Below are 23,737 nucleotides of genomic sequence, written 5' to 3'. Positions count from 1 at the left end.
TAGGATGTTATTTGTCAACTTGACAGTATTTAACTAGTTATTTAAATTTAATGCCCTAGGGCGTTATTTTTCAAAATAACTGACTTCGAAATCATGTCATTATTTTTCAAATAATATACCAGTCGGACATTAATATATTTAATTTCAAAATTAAAGTCATTAAATTTTTTGCGCAAAAAATTGAAGCGAATCTACAAACTCAGTTTTTTGTGCTCTTTTCAAATGTGCAAACATCATCACGTAGCGCTACAACCCTGGGTGGGTCCTGGCTGACTGTACAACTGTCTTCCAATTTGTTCGGTCTTCCATCAACCTAAGGTCAAATGGAATAATGTTCATTTTCCGGAGATCTGCTTGGATGTTATCTCTCCATCGCATTCTGGGACGTCCGAGGGGTCTTTTGCCTGTAGGAATCTCCTCCCATACCAATCTTACAAGTCTCTCGTTATGAAGTCTGTGCACGTGGCCTGCCCATCTTAGTCGCTGTGATTTAATTTCTTGGACAATATCGGTGTCATTGTAGAGTGCTTTTAATTCGATATAGTCTGGGCTGATTATCGGAGAATAGGCCATTTTTGGGAAAAATTATTTACCAGCAATTTTATTGCTGGAATCGAATCTTATGATTGTATATATTAATAATATAGACATGCAAAGTCCGCAGATAGTGTGCTACTTTTTTTATAAACCAAATGGCGCCCGAAAATCGTGTTTTTTTCAATTTTTGCTCTATAACTCCAAAGATTTTAACTTTAGACCAAAAACACTCAAACAAAAATTCACCGCAATTAAATTCTGCATAGAGACGTGTTTTTTCCGATTTACTTCGACAAAAACTTTCCCCGGAAAAAGCGGGTTTTTCCAACAAAATCTTTAATTTTCAACTAAACTTTTAGATAAGTAGTTGTTAATCAATAATTAAATAACTTGGTAACGTAAAAGCTCTTTCCGTATGTATTATAATTCCAGAAGCCGATAGAAATTGAATGAACAGTTTAGCCACAATTGAAATGTTAATTAAAAATTTACGGTCGCTATAATAACGACAATAATTATGATGCATAAGAATAACTATGATTTTTTCATAAAAAATGCTATACCTATCTAATGTACTTTACAGAATTGAAATTGGACTATTTAAGCGGCCTCAGGAATATTTTAAAATTATAAACAATTTTTTGGCTTATAAACAAATAGAATATCTCGGTAAATATTAAACTAAATTAAATTGTGAAAATGGTATTCGAAAGACAGTGGCAGGACGCTTCTTTTAAAAGAAAAAACGTTTAATTATGACGAGTGATTCCTGAGATACAACCGGTCAAAGTTGACCGAAATTCACGGCAAAGATATAAACAATAGGATCATAATTTTCAAACCATCACCTTTTTATTTTTATCCTCTTTCTCCACAACAATTTTCATATCTTTAAAATCCTCATCACGTATATTATTATAATAAAAACTATCGATAATACGTGTGAAAATTGCCAAAAATAGTAAAATTCCAATCAAAAATTAGGTTGGAGAAAATGTAACCCTCAAAGTACAAAATCGGTATACGTTAAAAAAATGCATTTTCTCGGCTTCTCATGGAGCAATTTCCTTCATTCTTTTTTTGTTCCCAAGTAACTCGAGTAGAGCCATCGAACTAATGCATTATTAAATGTCAAACTTGCTTTTGTTTTGTTATAATAAATTTATTTATTTATTATAACACAATATTTTAATTTGCTTAATTAAAAATTGTTTAAATAATTATACAGCTTTCAAATGAGAATGTTTGTTTTTAACTTTAAAAGGTACACTTGTAGTAAGTTTATCTAAAAAAAGCCTACAACTGAAAAAAATATGTAATTTTTTGTTCTTATAAATAAATTAATCTATTATAACAAAACAAAAGCAAGTTTGACATTTAATAATGCGTTAGTTCGATGGCTCTACTCGAGTTATTAGGGAACAAAAAAAGAATGAAGGAAATTGCTCCATGGGAAGCCGAGAAAATGCATTTTGTTAACGTATACCGATTTTGAACTTTGAGGGTTACATTTTCTCCAACCTAATTTTTGATTGGAATTTTGCTATTTTTGGCAATTTTCACACGTATTATCGATAGTTTTATTATAATAATATATGTTATGAGGATTTTAAAGATATGAAAATTAGTGTGGAGAAAGAGGACAAAAATAAGAAGGTGATGGTTTGAAAATTATGATCCTATTGTTTATATCTTTGCCGTAAATTCCGGTCAAATTTGACCGGTTGTACCTCAGGAACCACTCGTCATAATTAAACGTTTTTTCTTTTAAAAGAAGCGTCCTGTCGCTGTCTTCCGAATACCGTTTTCACAATTTAATTTAGTTTAATATTTCCCGAGATATTCTATTTGTTTATAAACCAAAAAATTGTTTATAATTTTAAAATACTCCTGAGGCCGCTTAAATAGTCCAATTTCAATTCTGTACAGTACATTAGATAGGTATAGTGTCTTTTTATGAAAAAATCATAGTTATTCTTATGCATCATAATTATTGTCGTTATTATAGCGACCATAAATTTTTAATTAACATTTTAATTGTTGCTAAACTGTTCATTCAATTTCCATAGACTTCTGGAATTATAATATATACGAAAAGGGCTTTTACGTTACCAGGTTATTTAATTATTGATTAACAACTACTTATCTAAAAGTTTAGTTGAAAATTAAAGATTTTGTTGGAAAAACCCGCTTTTTCCGGGGAAAGTTTTCGTCGAAGTAAATAGGAAAAAACACGTCTCTATACAGAATTTAAATGCGGTGAATTTTTATTTGGGTGTTTTTGGTCTAAAGTTAAAATCTTTGGAGTTATAGAGCAAAAATTGAAAAAAACACGATTTTCGGGCGCCATTTTGTTTATAAAAAAGTAGCACACTATCTGCGGACTTTGCATATCTATATTATTAATACATACAATAATAAGATTCGATTCCAGCAATAAAATTGCTGGTAAATAACTTTTCCTTGTATTTTGCTAATTAGCCCAGAGTAATATGGGTTCTGATCCTATACTGGTTTGTGTTAATGTCGTGGTGAGGTCCGAACATGTTGACAAGTCCACATGTTGTCCCAACATGACATGTCCATATGTTGTCCCAACATGACAACATGTGGTCCGAAATGTGCAAACGGATTTTGAAAATGTCAATGCATTTTAAATGAGACATATGTGTACCAAATATTAAGAAAATATACAAGGTGGTTTTAAAGTTATGGATCCAGAAAGAAATAGGCAAAATCGATAAGACACCCTGTAACTGGGTTATAAAAATCGGTAGTTCAATAAATGTAGTAAGTATATCTAGAACCGCCTCGGTAACCTCTATTCATCATTCAAGTATGTATTTCCGTTTTTCCGTTTCCCAATGAAACACCCCGCATACAACAAAAATAATTTCCTTAAAAATGTTACTGCTATTACCCATGCTTTGCGAACTTGTTCGCGTGTTCGTCCCTGACCCTCATAATTCGCTAATAAAGAATTCCTGTGTAAGTAGTTCACCGTTCTGTACAATTTAACGTAAGTCATAATGGGCAATCGTCCAAAAACATAATTTGTTTTTACGGGACAAGTACAGGAGTGTCTCGTATATATCAAATTCTTAGCTTTCGACTGTCCCAGCTCATTTGCTTGATATTTTTGTTTTCACGAATGTACTGCAAAATAGCCCAGTAAATGAACGTGAAATACGGCGATACCGTGTAATTTTCAGTAGTAATTGCACGAGAGCTCCAAAATAATTATGGATTTGTTTCCCGAGTGACACTTTGACAGTTTTAATTTCACGACCCCAAGGGGGTGAAATTATATCAAAGTGGTACGAGGGCAACAAGTCGATACTAATTTTAGAGATCGAGGGTAATTCGCTGAAATTATTTCGTGAATAAAACTGTCTTTTTAAATCATTTAACTAATATTTTATTGATATCTTCACCTGAATATTTGCTAAATGTGTTTCTTGGTGTTCTCTGTGACAAGTTATAAAATATTACTTGTCATTGATGTCACTGAATGTTCATTTTTGCATAGTAACGAAGGGCATCTGACGGAATGCTTGACGACGGGATATTATCAAAAATAATCACTTTAATTTTTATTTCTGTAGCTTTCTATTGGCCAGAATCTCATATGAATGAAATAATCAGTAGTAATAGGGAACTTGCATAAAATTTTTAAATTTGAAAAAATGGTATAAATCACGACAGAACATAATTTAGAACCTGTATCAAAGATAAAAAAGTTTTGTTTGTCTTTCGTTTAGCCCCTAAAGACGACTAAAAATTCAACTTATACCAGCCACCCCAAAACGCGTCGTGACATCACGGGGTTGTATGTTTACATTCTACATCAATTGTATATATAATTTTAAATTAGACATTATAAACGTTAGTAAAAAATACAGTTATGTGACGTTAAAAGTGTTTTTAATCGTTTGAACTATTCATAGAAAATTTGTACTTTTACAAAATGGTTTTATTTTCAATAGTAAACCTTCTTTCCTTTCCTTCAAAAACTGTATCAAACTCCAATCTCAACAAACTGGTATATATTATTACAACGACATACGATAAATGTCATTAGAATATAAATATTTTTCCTTTATTCCCCGACGACGAGCTGGGCAAATACCCAAGTAGGTGGAGGCCAATAAACTAAAGAAGAAGAAGAATATACGTAAATATAACCATAAACGGAACCATATAGTTAAACTCTGTGACGTCACGGGTCGTTTGAACTATTTTAAAATAAAGAAGACTTTAAATTTGTACTTCTAAGTTGTTATGAGTTTTTGAAGCGTGAAATTTTGGAAATCTCATTTTTATACAAAACTGAACATTATTATGTAATAAAAAAAATGTGCAAGTTCCCTATTAAACGAGAGCTCTAAAATTATCGATTTCTGACACTTTGACAGCTCTAATTTCACGACCCGAAGGGGAGTCAAATTATGTCAAAGCGTCACGAGGGCAAAACAAATCGGTAATTTTTATGAGCTCGAGTGTAATTCGTTAAGATTATTTTATGAATAAAAGTGTTTAACTGTTTTTTAAATCATTTTAACTAATATGTTAATGATATCTTCGCTTGAATATTTGCTAAACCTGTTCATGGTGTTGACAAGTTGTAAAACATTAATTGTCATTAATGTCACTGAATGTTCATTTTCGCATAGGAACAAAGGGCATCTGACGTAATACTTGACGAAGGGAAATTATCGAAAAAAATTCCTAACATTAATATCACAAGAAAGTGATAATAAATTGACCATAATACGACAATTTTTCGAAAATTTGTTGCCTGGCAATAGACACGAGAGCCCGCCGGGCTCGAGTGACTATATACACTCCTGATTAGTGACATACACTCCTGATTAGTGACTCGTTCAAGCCCTTTCAACAACAACCCTTTCAAAAATAAGCGCTTTGAACTGGCGAAACTTCCACATCATATTACAAAAAGGCATAAATAAATTGTAAAGCTGTAACGAAAATTTCAATTGGGGTGCTACATAGGGGTAGATTTTCACGATTTTTTACCAAACAAGGGGCCAACTTTTGTTGCTAGAAACTTTTATAAAAAAAATAAAAATTTTTAAAAGCTTTTTAAACGCTTTAAAAAAGTTTTAATGAGTTTTACCCGAGAAGTGTTTCAATTCTTGGTTATTTCACGTTAAAATATTCGATTTCGAATTTGACGAATAAAAACGTATAACGTATTTTTCATAAGCTACAACTTTGCTTTTAACTATAGACTTATGCATGCACCATTTTTTTTGTTTTTTATAAGCTACATTTTTGCTAAGAGTGTTTTTCGATAAAATACTTACTTTTTGAGTTATTCGAAGAAACCTGAAAACGTGTTTTTTTTTTGTTGAAAAATAGACATTTGCACTCGCAAATAACTCGAAAAGTTTCTGATTATAGTTAAAAAGCTTTATAGAACAAAAGCTGATTAGAATTAATCAATTTATCCATTGATTGAGCCAAGTAAAAGCAATTAACGGCACAAGTCCAACCTTGAATTGGAAGTAGAACCTAAATCGACATTTTCATGCAAGTCGATGGTGATACTGAAAGTTACGCGGTATCGCCATATTTCAATTTCATTTACTGTGCTAACTGTCCCAGCTCCATTTGCTTGATATTTTTGTTTTCACGAATATACTGCAAAATATTCATAACTTTTAATTAATAAAATTAGATGAAAACCAGACTCTGTTAAGAAAAGAAGGTATACAACATACAGTGAGGACGTTTGAGTTGGAATAAATTCATTATCTCGAGAATGGTTGAATTTGAAAAAAATCCTGAGACAGTTCGATTTTTATTTCTAAATTAGGACTTTTTGGCATAATATATATCATACAAGTGACGTCATCCAATTGGGGGTGATGACGTAATCGATGATTTTTTTAAATGAGAGTAGGGGTTGTGTGATTGCTTATTTGAAAGGCTGTTCAATTCCCTATTCACTAATATAAACAATAACATAATTATTTACACGGGGGGCCAAAAATATTTTTTTTGCTTAAATTATTTGACACAAAAAGAAGAATGAAAGCAATTTATTTAATTCAAAATACATTTTACTGCTGTCAGAAAACAGGCAAAAATATTTATTTCACAAATAAACATTGCTTTTCGCTTAAATTCAATGTTCAAACTGCTAAGAGACAGGTGGGTGGCAGCTTTAACATTGAATTTAAGCGAAAAGCAATGTTTATTTGTGAAATCAACATTTCTTTCTGTTTTCTGACAGCACTAAAATGTATCTTAAATTAAATTTACATACCTTCTTCTTTCTGTCACAATTAATTTAATTAAAAATTAATTTTTTTTGACACCGTGTATAAAGAATTATGTTAACGTTTATATTACTGAATAGAGAATTAATTTCGTCACCACGCCCAGATGGATGACGTCACTATTATGAGATATATGCCAAAAAGTCATAATTTAAAAATAAAAATCGACCTGTCTCAGGATTTCTCTCTAGATTCGCCCATTCTCGAGATAATGAATTTATTCCAACTCAAACGTCCTCACTGTATGTAATTTATAGGCAGTATGTATATAGAAAATTCCTTTTTTTTTTCATTTATTCATAACAATCTTAAGGTCTTCTAATTTACATTTTGTTTTTGGGACGTGCTCGCAAAATGTTCCATGATGTTAGCAAATACCGCAATATTAAAAAAGCTTCAAAGAATGATTTAATAAAAGGAAAAATCTACCAAAAATCTAAATAAAGAAATACTTCGGTAATTATGTACAAATTTAGGACTATGCTAATATTTTCCGTTTTAATGAAAATTCAAATAACTAAATCACATACCAAAACCAAATAAAGATCTAATAATAGGGGAAATCCTAGTGGTTGGCTTTATTTATACCACAGTTTAAAAAAATTACAATGAAGTAAAAAAACTTTTAATATACAGTGATAAGTGCACTAAGAACCGGCAAAATAAAGCAAAAGACGGAACACATAATACGTTGTGAAATAAAAAGAGATGAAACTAGTAAAATTTTATAAAATTCTCCTGTCACAGTGACAGTTGCCAAACTCCTCCGATACGTCTAAAGGTGGGAAACTATCAATATAATATAATGTAAATTTATAGGTTTCTGTTAATAATTTCTGAATTTGGCAGACTAAGCTACATCCTTAAAAACAAAAGATATCCACATCTTAAGACCAAGGTATAAAATCAATGTGCACTCCCTATGGTTCCCAAACGTGGACGTTTACAAAAGCAAACATGGACAAAATCATAAAAATGCATAGAGCACTGGAAAGCCAAATGTTGCACATAAGACTAATGGATAAAAAAAGAAACGAGTGGATAAGAGAGAAAACCAAAGTTAGGGATGTTTGAGACAGAGACAGAGAAGAATGGAAAAGGTTCGGGGAGGCCTATGTCCAAATATGGACCGAAGAAAGCTAATTAGATAGATAGATTAATAATTTCACACCTCCACTATACTAAAATAACAATTAAGATGCACTAGAACAGCGTTTCCCAAACTTATTTTTCCGTGGCCCGGTTATTTTTGTGCTTATCCTTCGTGACCCACTAATTTTTTTGCATACCCTGGTGTGTGTGTACAACAAAACATATTTAAATATTTATTATAGTTTCAGATATTTTAATAAAGAATAATTAGCTCAAACAAAAATGTAATAAAACAAAACAAAAATCAAATACTTTATTAATGAGGAGTATGCAGTTTGTTGTTTCTGGTTAACTAAAAACTTCACGTTTGGAGGAAAAGAAAACTTCACGTTTGGAGGAAAAGATGTTAATTTTATTCTCAGGGCCGGTTCGACTTTCAAACGGTCACTATATATTTAGTTTTGAGGAAATCCAGAGTTGAAAACTCTGCCTCACACTTGTAAGTCGTAACAAAAGGAATTATATACTGTATCGCTTTTTTGGCTAAAATTGGGTACCTATTCCTAGCGGCAAAACAGCCAAAGATCTATCGGTGGTATTTTGTCAAATATGTCTTTGTATGCCAATATCTAAATCAGGAAGTCCTGTCTCGGATTCTGCGTTTATTGCAAATGGATTCCTTATCCATGCTTTGTTGCTGTGGATGGGGGAAAAATATTCCTTCAGATTTGCCACCAGTCCTAGCAGATTTTCCTTGAAAGCTTCTGAAATCTCATTCAACAATGAATTAAGGTGTTTTTTTTGTAGTTCTGTCAGTCAGTCCTTAAAAAGCAAGATGTGAAACGGAGAGGTGAGGCGACCCGGCATTTTACTTCCGTGGCACTATACCGGGTCGCGACCCACTATTTGGGAAACGCTGCACTAGAAATAACCAAACCAAGATACGTTGAATGTTACGAGAAGCACTCTCGAACAATGGTCTTTTTACAATTAGTGGAGTCACTCCACCTCCTATTTCGTTGAACCTTCATCGATTTTCATGGAAATTGGTGAGTAGTTAGAAGATACTTCAAGGAATAAAGGTGACATAATGCCAACTTGCGCTTTTACCCTGGGGGTGGATGCCACCCCTTCTCGGGGGTGAAATTTTTTTTTAATAAAAAAAATACCAGAAATCGATAGAGGTGCAACTTCTAAGCAAAATTTGTTATATAAAGTTATTAACATAAATCAATACTTTTTGAGTTATTAAATATCAAAAATTTTATTTTTTCTTACAAAATGCATGTTTTAAAGCTGTTTTTTACGTATTACTCAAAAACTATAAGCTTTTCCAAAAAAAAACTATTATTACCAAAATTTAAGATAATAAAAAATTTAATACACTCCCCACTTAAAGAACTAAACTAATGTTATTTCAAAGTGAGTTATGGGTAATTGAATGTATTTTTTTTTTCGACGAGTACTCAAATCTAAGTATTCAAGCTTACATAACGGGAAAACGATGCATTTTATAGAATATACTTGTTAAGCACTTGTCAAAGTACTTCGGAGTACCTATCAAATAAGCTCCAGTAAAAGTTAATAGCATCAAAATTAAGCAAGTTATGATGAAAATAAGAGAACCCTTTCGATTTTTTTTTTAGGAAAAAGTGAAAAATAAAACATACGCCATTTCCACAAAAATTAAAATTTGTAGTAATCCTCACAAGAATTTCTCTGGGTTAATATATTTAATGATTTCAACAATTTTCACCGGTTTAGAATGCATATTTTTGAAAAAAAGATGCAATTTAAAAAAATCATAATTTTTTAAATTAGCGTATTTTTCATTTTCTTTTGATAATAACTCCAAAATACTCAATATACGTAAAAAATGAAATATATCTAAATTTTAGTTTTTTCTGTTCCAAATACTTTGCCCATTTTACTATTTCCGTAAAGTAAAAAAGAACCGAGATAGAAACGTTTAAAATTTCAATTTTCCTGCGAGAACCATGTAACCGGGGCCATTTAACCTTTTATTGTTAAAAAAGTGAGAGATTTAAAAGACGAATTTCGACATTTTCTAATAGCTCTTGGAATCAACTTTTAATTAGTTTTCAGGTGAACCTGATATCTTAAAAATTAACGGAGTTATTTACAAAAAAACAATAATATTTTTTGGAAAAATTTTTAAAAGGTATATTTTGAAGCATTTTTGTTGCATACATTTTAATGCTATCAACTTGTTCGAGGGCTTATTTGATAGGTATTTCTATGAACTTTGACAAATGTTTGATACGTTTATGTTATAAAATGCATCATTTTGCCGGTATTTAAGCTTGAATACTTAGATTTGGGTACTCGACGAAAGAAATATACATTCAATTACCTATAACTTACTTTTAGTTAACATAGAAAGGTTTCTCTAGTAAGGAGTTTATTTGATTTTTTATTAGCCTCAATTTTGATAATAATATCTTTTTTGTAAAAACTTATAGTTTTTGAGTTATTTATGAAAAATCGGTTAAAAACATGCATTTTTCTCACCAAAAATTAAAATCTTTGATCTTTAATAACTCAAAAAGTTTTGATTTATTTTAATAACTTTATATAACAAATTTTGCTTATATAACAAATTTGTCCCTCTATCGAATTGTATTACTTTTAATAAAATAATTTTCACCCCCGAGGAGGGGTGGCATCCACCCCACGGTAAAAGCGCAAGTTGGCACCATGTCACCTTTGTTCCTTGAGATATCCTCTAACCCTAACCCCTCAGCAATTTTCATGCAAATCGATGGAGGTTCAACAAAATCGGAGGTAATAGCTCATATCCACCTTCAGTGACTGCACTAAATGTACCTATACATTGTAAATTATGATTTGGGAGTGATCCTCGCAACATTTAACGTGTCTTAATTTGTTTATTTCTAGTGCATCTTTATTGTGATTGTAGTATAGTTTCATCTCTTTTTATGTCACAATGTATTATGTTTTTCGTCTATTGCGTTATTTTGCCAGTTATTAGCACACTCATCGAGTCATCACGGTATACAGTTATGAGCGCGCTAATAACCGGCAAAATAGCGCAAAAGATGGAAAACATATGTATTAAATTGCGAGATAAAAAGAAATATAACTAGTAGAGTTGTTAAATTTAGCGATAGTAACATATAAATTGACATTATATTGATTGTTTCCCACCTTTAGACTTATCAGAGGAGTATGTCAACTAAAACTGTCACTGTGACAGTGACATTTCTCAAACTCGTCCGATGTATCTAAAGGTGGGAAACAATCAATATATGTCAATCTATAAGTTACTATCGCTAAATTTAACACTTCCACTAGGTTCATCTCTTTTTATCTCACAACTTAATATGTTTTCCATCTTTTGCGTTATTTTGCCGGTTATTAGTGCGCTCATCACTGTATAACTGTATATACAGCACTATTATATTTACTCACTAGGGCTGTAGCACTTCAGATGATGGTAACGATAGTATTAAATGTGAAAATGTAATAAAAAACCTTTCCCATTGTTTTTATGTTCTAATTGTTTTCTACCATATTTTATGTTTTCAAAAGATTTAATTATAAATAGAGTTTAAAAAATAAATTGCCATAAATACTGCATTACAGCATGGAATAAAATCGAACGAAACATCTGCAATGACAATTAAATTCTACCTACGGCATTGATATAAGTTTTAGTGTGTATTTTAACATTCTTTGTTTATAAAAGGCGTTTAAGATTTTATTTTAAAGAATATGTACCGACAAACGAGGCAAAATAAAAAGTATTTTCACAATACAGAAAGACAAGGACATCGTTATTTATATAGGGGCACGACTAAAATGAGAAGAAAAAATTGTAATACAATAAACGCATATTTAGCCGGGAGAAAAAGTGCAGAAAATTGACAAAAAATTAAACACGAATGCCATGTGAAAAAAAGATAATATCTCTCCAATTATACAGGGTGTCCCGAAAAGAATGGTCATAAATTATACCACACATTCTGGGGTCAAAAATAGTTCGATTGAACCTAACTTACCTTAGTACAAATGTGCTCACAAAAAAAGTTACAGCCCTTTGAAGTTACAAAATGAAAATCGATTTTTTTCAATATATCGAAAACTATTAGAGATTTTTTATTGAAAATGGACATGTATAATTCTTATGTCAGGAACATCTTAAAACAAAATTATAGTGAAATTTGTCCACCCCATAAAAAATTTATGGGGATTTTGTTCCCTTAAACCCCCCCCAAACTTTTGTGTACGTTACAATTAATTCATTATTGTGGTACCATTAGTTAAACACAACGTTTTTAAAACTTTTTTGCCTCTTAATATTTTTTCGATAAGCCAGTTTTTATTGAGATGCGGCTTCTTTTTCAATATATTTACGTAAAAATTTTATGGGGGTTTTGTTACTTTAAACCCCCCTAATGTTTGTGTACGTTCCAATTAAACTATTATTGTGGTACCATTAGTTAAACACAGTGTTTTTAAAACTTTTGTCTCTTAGTCTTTTGTTCATAAGTCACCTTTTATCGAGATGTAGCTTCTTTTTCAAAATGTACCTAAAAATGTAAATTATAAATAAATTTTCAGATTATTAACAGGTCTCTATAACCGTACTTAACCATATACAAATATGTGGTGGATTCGACAAATATTCAAAATATCTCGATAAACACTGGCTTATCGAAAAAGTACTAAGAGGCAAAAAAGTTTTAAAAATAATGTGTTTAACTAATAGTGCCACAATAATAATTTAATTGGAACGTACACAAAAGTTTGGGGGGGTTTAAGGGAACAAAACCCCCATAAAATTTGTATGGGGTGCACAAATTTTACTTAATTTTTTTTTTAAGATATTGCTGTCGTAAAAGTGCCACATGCCAATTTTCAATAAAAAATCTCTGAGAGTTTTCGATATATGAAAAAAAATCGATTTTCATTTTGTAACTTCAAAGGGCTGTAACTTTTTTTGTGTGCACTATTGTATATGGGTAAGTGAGGTTCAATCAACCTATTTTTGACCCTAGAATCTGTGGTATAATTTATGACCAATCTTTTCGGGACACCCTGTATACATTATCTCTCCATCACATCACACAAGTAATCGAAAATCAAACAACATTCAAACATGAGTTCCACCTAATTTTTGTAGATTTAAAAACGGTCTTAGTGTTCCTCTGAGTTTCCTTTAAAAGCTTCTAGAAAATACTAACATTAATAACAGTCTCATCGAAGCAGTGAAAGATCCATACGATATAGCCGTAAAAAATGGAATTTTTCCAAAATTTTTAAAAAAATTATTTTTACTATAAAACCAAATTTTTCAAAAAAAAAAACGGTCAAACTTACAGATCATATTATAAAAAATACAAAACAATTTAAAGTAAATGGTAAAGCGGTAATGATTATAAACACTTTAAAAAATATTTATCTACTCTATCTCATATTATGTATAAGTTTTTAGTTTGTGAAAACTGTCATTATAGATAGCAGTGCGTGAAGGATTTAAAGTGTGCGTGAAGTAACAATGTATTTTAAATGGAATTTACTTTTTCGCACTGTTTTTGATACACTTTCATATACAGTAAAACCTCCGTTAACCGAAATGATTGGGGGCGAGGCCGTTTCGGATAACAACAATTTCGGTTAAAAATAACACTGTTTTTGTAGTTTTCTTGTATCAAATTACATAGTATTGGAGAGATATATGTAACTGCAAAACATCGTTATCAAAGGAAACACAAAAGAAAATAGAAAATTTCTTTAAATAAACACTCTAAACATGTTCATTTTCCTTAATTTTATTGCTTATTTTAAATTTACTTTTTATTGACGAAATTATTGAAACTCAGCCATTTCGGTTAAACGATGTTTCGGTTAAAAAGGTTTCGGTTAACGGAAGTTTTACTGTAATCAAATATCCTTAACTTTTGCGTTGTCATGGTGATGATATGTGAGCAATAAATTACAACAAAAGTTTTGACAGCTTTGTGGTTTGAAAGAAGTTAGAATTTTTAAATGTCAAAGTTCTAAAAATTGTTGAATAGAAATGAATTCCAGTGACGAAGAGTTACAGTTTTTTTATTTGTTTACCGTAGATAAAATATTGTATGAAACTGTGCGTGAAGTACTTTTTGCGAACTTACGTAATGTATAGCACTCGCTCCGCTGTCGCTCGTGCTCTAAACATCGCGTGCGTTCGCAAAAAGCATACTTCACGAACTGTTTCATAAATAACTATTATAAACTTTTCCCGAAACCTGCTTTTTCGGTGATTTCACGTTGAAATATTCGATTTGGAATTAGACGAATAGAACGTATTTTTGATGAGCTACAACTTTTCTTTTACTCGGTTTATAGATTTTACTAATACACTGTTTTGTTAGTTTTCTTATAAGCTACATTTTTGCTAAGAATATATTTTTCGATCAAATATTTACTTTTTGAGTAATTTGCGAAAAACCGTCTGAAAACGTAGTTTTTTTGTCGAAAAATAAACATTTTTAATCGCAAATAACTTGAAAACTATTGACTTACATTGAAAAAACACAAAACGAATGGGTACAAAACACAACCAATAAGATTCTGAAGCCTATTTCTTGTGGCATCTCAATTTAATTTACTATTTTTGTTGGAAATAAGCCACCAATTTATTTTAACATTAAGGTTATTTGACGTTTGAATTTTCAAACAAATTTTGGTTTTCTTGCACTAACTTGAAGCAAACAAACTTGACTTGCATGCATTTTCTTCACTTTTATTTTACATTCTTTAATTATCTGATCCATGTAAATTATAAATACTGTTGGACTTAATTTTCCTCCTTGTATCAGACTCTTGTTTGTAGTAAATGGTTTTGATGTTCTGTTTTGATTGATGACATAATTCACATTGTTGTTGTAAATGTTCTTAATTACCCTAATACTTTTGTTACTTATACCTCTCTTCTCTAATATTTCCCAAAATTAATTTTTTTAATACGTGGGAATATTCATGTGGATTTTTATTCGGTTTATGGCCGCACTTCTAACATCCTTATTTTTATATTCCTTAATTTGGGCATCTTGGATTTTAAAGCACCCTATGTAACGCACAGCTGGCACAGCTGAATGTGGCTGCATTTTTAGTTTGTGCATCACAGTGTTGCCATGCTGTTTTCTATATACAGAATAAGCCAAATAAAAACGGAACATACGCAGTTAATACAGTGTATCGGAACTACATTTGAAATAGTCGACCAATATAAAAGTTCGACATACGTAAATGTGTAGTGGGTGGCCAGACTGAGCTGTAAAATATCGCGCAACAACATCGAACGGGCCCATCTTCGGCGTCGTGTCGTAAACAAATGGACCTGGGTCCAAATTTGTAGCTCATCTAACCACAACAACGAAAAAACCAAAACAATGTATTTACATCTCGCGACACGCCGTAATTTACATCCCCATCTGGTAATGATTTTTACTGCCGCTTCATTTTACTGCTCTTACAGACGGTAAAATCATGGCCAGACGAGGATGTAAACTACGGCGTCTCGCGAGATGTAAATACAGTGTTTTGGTCGTGGTTGTGGCTAGATGAGCTACAAATTTGGACCCAGGTCCATTCGTTTGCGACACGACGCCGAAGATGGGCCCGCCGAAGATGTTGCGCGTTATTTTACAGCTCAGTCTGACCATCCACTACACTCACCGCGGGACCCATTTTGCCGCTTCATTTTACTGCTCTTATGTCGCCGTAAATTGTCGCTTGTCTGGGCGTAGCCTTAGCCTAAAAGGAGACAGGTAGTTGAGTTGCTATTATTTATGTGTGTCAAACTTTTATATTGGTCGACTATTTCAAATGTAGTTCCGATACACTGTATTAACTGCATATGTTCCGTTTTTATTTGGCTTATTCTGTATTTCTTTCATAATTTCAATGTTAAATATACCTACAAGAATAATAGAATAATAACATTTACTTCTCCGTCATTATACTAGGTATAATGATAACTGAGGTGTCAAATTAAAGCTTATAATCCAAGGATAGTACTAAAGGTAAGAAATTAGACCTAGGTTGTCTGTCCGTCTGTCTGTCTGACCGCGAATATAACTCCTCCGTTACTATACCAGGTAGAATGACAAATGAGGTGTCAAATGAAAGCTTATAATCCAAGGATGGTACTGAAGGTGAGAAATTTGACATAGGTTGTCTGTCCGCCTGTCCGTCCGACCGCGAATATAACTCCTCCGTTACTATACCAGGTAGAATGACAAATGAGGTGTCAAATGAAAGCTTATAATACAAGGATCGTACTAAAGGTGAGAAATTTGACATAGGCTGTCTGTCCGTCCGACCGCGAATATAACTCCTTCGTCACTATACCAGGTAGAATGACAAATGAGGTGTCAAATGAAAGCTTATAATACAAGGATGGTACTAAAGGTGAGAAATTTGACATAGGCTGTCTGTCCGCCTGTCCGTCCAACCACGAATATAACTCATCCGTCACTATAGCAGGTAGAATGACAAATGAGGTGTCAAATGAAAGCTTATAATACAAGGATGGTACTAAAGGAGAGAAATTTGACATAGGCTGTCTGTCCGCCTGTCCGTCCAACCACGAATATAACTCATCCGTCACTATAGCAGGTAGAATGACAAATGAGGTGTCAAATGAAAGTTTATAATCCAAGGATAGTAGTAAAGGTGAGAAATTAGACCTAGGTTGTCTGTCCGTCTGTCTGTCTGTCCGCGAATATAACTCCTCCGTCACTATACCAGGTCGGACGGACAGGCGGACAGACAGCCTATGTCAAACTTCTCATCTTTAGTACCATCCTTGGATTATAGGCTTTCATTTGACACCTCATTTATCATTCTACCTGGTACAGTGACGAAGGAATCATATACGCGGTCGGACAGACAGACGGACAGACAGCCTAGGTTAAATTTCTCACCTTTAGTACCATCCTTGGATAAGCTTTCATTTGACACCTCATTTGTCATTCTACCTGGTATAATGACGAAGGAGTTGAGTTTGCAAACAGACAGACAAGACGGACGGACGGACAGACGGACGTGAACAATTCAATGTTTTCACATTTTTTCAAAATTGGTGGCCCGGGTCGGATTCAATGCCAATATCTACACAGACATATATTAGGGTGCTTTAAAATTCAAGATGTCCCTTAATTTTTGTATTCCCCTTTTATATTTTCCGACTACGACGCCATGGTAACTTTACACTTAGACACTACTTGGAAGAAAGTTGGCCACCGTCCTAGTCAACTTGGATAGAATCTGTTGATAGAATTGTACTTGGACGAGTAGGTGACACGATAAAAGTAGTTTCCAAGTGTTCCGCGCGCAGCGTCCAAATAGACTTGGATGAAGTACACTTGGAACGTGTCAACCCGCTCACACCATCAAAGTAGCTTTCAAGTGTTGCGCGCGCAGCGTCCAAATAGACTTGGATGAAGTACACTTGGAACGTGTCAACCCGCTCTAAGGGACTATTATCCGACCTCCCGTAATATGCCCTTGGGCGTAAGTTGAATGAACCATATTCGACAAAATTTATTAATGATGTTTTCACTTGTTCGGTTACTAAAAAAACCAAAACTCACCAAAAACGTCATAGACTGCAAATACACTTTTTATAGGTATACTGCAAATCAGATCTCTGAAAAATAACTGGCCGGCAAATATATGATTACCTCGCAGTATTGCATTTTTGCATACTATCACCGAATAACACAACTGCCAACGATATTTTTGATCTCCAAAGATAAAGATTTTTCAAACACTCAAACAAGAAACAAACGTCCATACCGGTTAAAACACCGGTATGGCTTGTCTCCTTCAATTCAACTGACTCCCTCTCGATACAATTCGGGAATCCTAGATATGAGTGGCGAAAATCTCAGACCCAGCCTCGCCAAAGAATATTTGTAAGACGCATATTAAAACATAGGACTTCTGGATGGTTACAACAGTAACAACCACATGCAATGATTACTAAAATTGTTCTGCTAGGGATTCATAGTAAATCGTAAGGAAAAAACTTCATGATATTATCCCGACGTGGTAAGTATTTGGTCTTACATTTAGTTTACTCTCAAAATTGACACCAAACTCTGATTTTATATGTATGTATGTTAATTTAAAATATAAATTATGTATCCTCGGTATGTATTGACTTATTAATAGTGGTATTTTCTTTCTATTGGTTTTATTTCCTCTTTTAATATGGGTGGGTAACCAGATGCTAATGCATTCTGCCGAGGAATTTGCCATTGCAAATGACACAAACTCGGCAGAATACAGTTGGATCTGGTTACCCATAATAGAAGAGGAAATAAATAGAAAGAGAATACCACTATTAGCAAGTTAATAACATATCCGAAGGTATATTATCATTTATGTTTAAAATAACATGCATACAAAATAATAGTTGGATGGTAGTATTGAGGTAAATACTTACACATGTCGGAATAGTTCTGTTGGTTTTTTCCACATGACTTACTATGGAATCACTAACAGGAGAATTTGACTGCCATCATTGCATATGGTTGCCTTTTTAAAGATAAATCGCATGTTATGATTTTTGTGATGGACATTCTTAAGTTAATATGTTTAATGTCAATAAAGTCGTCCCAGGAACGCAACTCACAATTATTGGCAATATCATTTTAAAGTCATCTACTTTAAAATAATAAATTACAACCAATAAGACTATGGAAAAATGGGCACAATTATACGCATAAGAAGTAACATGTTATAGAGACGTTATAAGTACACTGAATATTTTTTCTACGAGCGTGCAAAAATGTCGACTTTCGCGCACGCATTTTAGTTTAGAAAGTTTCACTTTTCCGCACGCGTGTTACTTTTCCGCACGCGTTTTTTACTTTTTCGCACGCGTATTAATTTAGATATGTTAATATGGCCTTAAAGTAATTATAATACATGCAATAAACAATATTTAGATATTATTTACTAATTTATTTCAAATATATCTTATTGTGTTCCTGTTTTAATGAAATTAACGCGACAATTCAATGAAATAAAATTATTTTGACATAATATTCGAAAGTCAAATCGGTAGACAATAACAGTCGTTTTGAATCATCGTCATGGAATCCAAGATCGTCGTCATGCTAACTAATTATATTGAAAGTTTGGTTTTGACAACCTTGTCAAAGAATTAATTTGTGTATGTATTTTCATATTAATTAAATTAATTGATTACGATTTGATAATTTTTTAAAGACTCTTAGAAAAAATATTGTTCCTAACTCTTGCAGAAAGTCTCTTTTCCGCACTCGACTGCTTGCCGAACTCCCGCTTCGCGTCGTTCGGCAAACTGCAGTCGCGTGCGGAAAAGAATGACTTTCTGCACTTGTTAGGAAAATAACTATTACTGTGTGTGTATGGTTTAAAAATAATAGCTATTTGTATAACAAGGGAGGAAAGTCTACTTTTCCTCCCGAGAATGAAGTTTACTGCCCGACGTGTAGCTTAGGGCAGTAATCATTCAAGGGAGGAAAAGGCATTTTACTCCAATGTTATACATATGGTTTTTCCACCTTCCTCAAATTAATAACAAGTCATTTTTCATTTTTACTTAATTTATTTATGTAACTAACCAACAAAATTTATTAAAACGAAAACTAATAATTAGGTACAATATAACTGTCAACTGTCAAATATAAGTCAAATTATTAATGTAAACATTGTTAAATCAAAATAACAATTTACTGTTTTTTACCATTCTGCAAAATACAGGGTGTTTTATAAATAAACGTTAAAATGTATAGAAATTAACGTAATAGAAAATAACGTCATTTTTACTTTTCCTCCCTAGGGAGGAAAAGTACAACTTTGCTCCCTACAATCAGGTCCGGAAAAGTATACTTTCGGTAGAGGTAGGTGGAAAAATTGTTTTCTTTCAGTATTTAATAGAAATATATATTTAACTAAACCTAATGAAATAAAGAATATGTGTGTGCCCTAGCAATGAGAAGTAAATATCACTCACTACCTTTTAACATAGAAAGGCGTCCCAAAGTCTGCATACTCCGAATAGCCAAGGAGCTTTTCACGAAAATCTTACCGGTTACTTCGATTGGTCCGTTGGTCGGTTTTCCAGTCATCACCGTCCCGTAAAAAGAAATCTTCGAAGGAAATCCGGTATTTTGTTGCAACTCGTATGCCACCGTCAGAGAATCAACACTAGCAGATGCCACAAGACGCTGTGGAAAGAAGGTGATTTCGGAATGCCTAAGGGACTATTATCCCGACCTCCCATAACATGACCTTGGGCGTAAGTTGAATGAACCAGATTCGACACAATTTATTAATGTTTTCACTTGTTCGGTTACTCCAAAAACAAAAACTCGCCAAAAACTTCATAGACTGCAAATATACTTTTTTATCGGTATACTGCAAATAAGATCTCCGAAGAATAACTGGCCGCTGGCCGGCAAATATATGATTACCCAACTGCCAACGATACTTTTGATCTCCAAAGATAAAGATTTGCCAAACACTCAAACAAGAAACAAACGTCCATACAGGTTAAAACGGATGTGGCTTGTCTCCTTTAATCCAACTAACTCAACTGGTTTTGTAAGACGCATATTAAAACATAGGATTTTTGGATGGTTACAACAGTAACAACCACATGCAATGATTACTAAAATTGTTCTGCTAGGGATTCATAGTAAATCATGAGGAAAAAACTTCATGATATTATCCCGACGTGGTAAGTATGTGGTCTTACATTTAGTTTACTCTCAAAATTGACACCAAACTCTGATTTTATATGTATGTTAATTTAAAATATAAATTATGTATCCTCGGTATGTATTGACTTATTAATAGTGGTATTTTCTTTCTATTGATTTCATTTCCTCTTTTAATATGGGTAACCAGATCCTAATGCATTCTGCCGAGGAATTTGCCACGCAAATGACACAAACTCGGCAGAATATAGTTGGATCTGGTTACGTGGTTACCCATGTTAAAAGAGGAAATAAATAGAACGAGAAAACTACTATTAGCAAGTCAATAACATATCCGGAGGTATATTATCATTTATGTTTTAAAATAACATACATACAAAATCATAGTTTGATAGTAATATTGAGAGTAAACTAAATGTAAGGTCAAATACTTACTATGTCGGGATAGTATCATAGATTTTTCTGCTAGTTTTTTCCTCATGACTTACTATGGGATTACCAACAGGAGAATTTGACTGCCATCATTGCATATGGTTTCCTTTTTAAAGACAAATCACATGTTATGATTTTTGTGATGGATATTCTTAAGTCAATGTTGGTTTCATGTAATTGAATGAACTATCTACCAATAAAGTCGTCCCGGGAACGCAACTAATAAATATTGACAATATCATTTTAAAGTAATCTACTTTAAAATAATAAATTACAACCAATAAGACTATGGCAAAATGGGCACAATTATAGGCATAAGAAGTAACACGTTTTAGAGACGTTATAAGTACAGTTAATAATATTTTTACTGTGTGTGTATGGTTTAAAAATAAAATTGTTTTCTTTTAGTACTTAATAGAAATATACCTATCTTTAACTAAACCTAATGAAATAAAGAATATATGTGTACCCTAACAAGGAGAAGTAAATACCTTTTAACATAGAAAGGCGTCCCAAAGTCTGCATACTCCGAATAGCCAAGGAGTTTTTCACGAAAATCTTACCGGTTACTTCGATTGGTCCGTTGGTCGGTTTCCCAGTCATCACCGTCCCGTAAAAGGAGATCTTCGAAGGAAATCCGGTATTTTGTTGCAACTCGTATGCCGCCTTCAGAGAATCAACACTAGCAGATGCCACAAGATCCAATCCGCTGTGGAAAGAAGGTGATTTCGGAATGCCTAAGGGACTATTATCCCGACCTCCCATAACATGACCTTGGGCGTAAGTTGAATGAACCATATTCGACACAAGTTATTAATGATGTTTTCACTTGTTCGGTTACTCCAAAAACAAAAACTCACCAAAAACTTCATAGACTGCAAATATACTTTTTATCGGTATACTGCAAATAAGATCTCTGAAGAATAACTGGCCGCTGGCCGGCAAATATATGATTACCCAACTGCCAATGATACTTTTGATCTCCAAAGATAAAGATTTGCCAAACACTCAAACAAGAAACAAACGTCCATACCGGTTAAAACGGATGTGGCTTGTCTCCTTTAATCCAACTAACTCAACTGGTTTTGTAAGACGCATATTAAAACATAGGATTTTTGGATGGTTACAACAGTAACAACCACATGCAATGATTACTAAAATTGTTCTGCTAGGGATTCATAGTAAATCATGAGGAAAAAACTTCATGATATTATCCCGACGTGGTAAGTATGTGGTCTTACATTTAGTTTACTCTCAAAATTGACACCAAGCTCTGATTTTATATGTATGTTAATTTAAAATATAAATTATGTATCCTCGGTATGTATTGACTTATTAATTGTGGTATTTTCTTTCTATTGATTTCATTTCCTCTTTTAATATGGGTAACCAGATCCTAATGCATTCTGCCGAGGAATTTGCCATGCAAATGACACAAACTCGGCAGAATATAGTTGGATCTGGTTACGTGGTTACCCATGTTAAAAGAAGAAATAAATAGAACGAGAAAACTACTATCAGCAAGCCAATAACATATCCGGAGGTATATTATCATTTATGTTTTAAAATAACATACATACAAAATCATAGTTTGATAGTAATATTGAGAGTAAACTAAATGTAATGTCAAATACTTACTATGTCGGGATAGTATCATAGATTTTTCTGCTAGTTTTTTCCTCATGACTTACTATGAGATTACCAACAGGAGAATTTGACTGCCATCATTGCATATGGTTTCTTTTTAAAGACAAATCACATGTTATGATTTTTGTGATGGATATTCTTAAGTCAATGTTGGTTTCATGTAATTGAATGAACTATCTACCAATAAAGTCGTCCCAGGAACGCAACTTATAAATATTGACAATATCATTTTAAAGTCATCTACTTTAAAATAATAAATTACAACCAATAAGACTATGGGAAAATGGGCACAATTATAGGCATAAGAAGTAACACGTTTTAGAGACGTTATAAGTACAGTTAATAATATTTTTACTGTGTGTGTATGGTTTAAAAATAAAATTGTTTTCTTTTAGTCCTTAATAGAAATATACCTATCTTTAACTAAACCTAATGAAATAAAGAATATATGTGTACCCTAACAAGGAGAAGTAAATACCTTTTAACATAGAAAGGCGTCCCAAAGTCTGCATACTCCGAATAGCCAAGGAGTTTTTCACGAAAATCTTACCGGTTACTTCGATTGGTCCGTTGGTCGGTTTCCCAGTCATCACCGTCCCGTAAAAAGAGATCTTCGAAGGAAATCCGGTATTTTGTTGCAACTCGTATGCCGCCTTCAGAGAATCAACACTAGCAGATGCCACAAGATCCAATCCGCTGTGGAAAGAAGGTGATTTCGGAATGCCTAAGGGACTATTATCCCGACCTCCCATAACATGACCTTGGGCGTAAGTTGAATGAACCATATTCGACACAATTTATTAATGATGTTTTCACTTATTCCGGATACTCCCGAAATTTAGATCGATTTGAAAGTGCACCTCAAACGGACGAAAGCGTTCATTCTCGCCCGGAGCCACCCGTTTATTTGTTTCTAGTCGAAAGACCGGATGGAAAATCGGGGAAATAGCCAAACCTTAGAAGAGAACAGGGTTAGAA

General features: G+C 32.9%; 1 protein-coding gene across 14 annotated transcripts in view; it reads right to left on the bottom strand.

Annotated features, from left to right (window-relative positions):
• The window catches only part of LOC126883257 (serine/threonine-protein phosphatase 2A 56 kDa regulatory subunit gamma isoform), a 244,275-nt gene that overhangs the window by 78,328 nt on the left and 142,210 nt on the right, over positions 1 to 23,737 (bottom strand). For 5 of the 14 annotated variants that reach the window (XM_050648560.1, XM_050648558.1, XM_050648552.1 and 2 more), the window contains exon 2: positions 23,238 to 23,714. The exons of 5 other annotated variants lie outside the window; for them this stretch is intronic. In XM_050648560.1, coding sequence (XP_050504517.1) covers positions 23,238 to 23,544 — 307 coding nt within the window. In that variant the 5' untranslated portion in view covers positions 23,545 to 23,714. Of the gene's footprint in view, positions 1 to 19,977; positions 20,105 to 21,603; positions 21,942 to 23,237; positions 23,715 to 23,737 lie in introns of those variants that run through there. 4 more of the 14 variants (XM_050648556.1, XM_050648553.1, XM_050648557.1 and 1 more) reach the window with 4 other exon arrangements.

Source organism: Diabrotica virgifera, chromosome 4 (assembly GCF_917563875.1).
Source record: "Diabrotica virgifera virgifera chromosome 4, PGI_DIABVI_V3a".
NCBI classification, from domain to species: domain Eukaryota; kingdom Metazoa; phylum Arthropoda; class Insecta; order Coleoptera; family Chrysomelidae; genus Diabrotica; species Diabrotica virgifera.
This window is presented reverse-complemented; position numbering and strand designations above follow the sequence as displayed.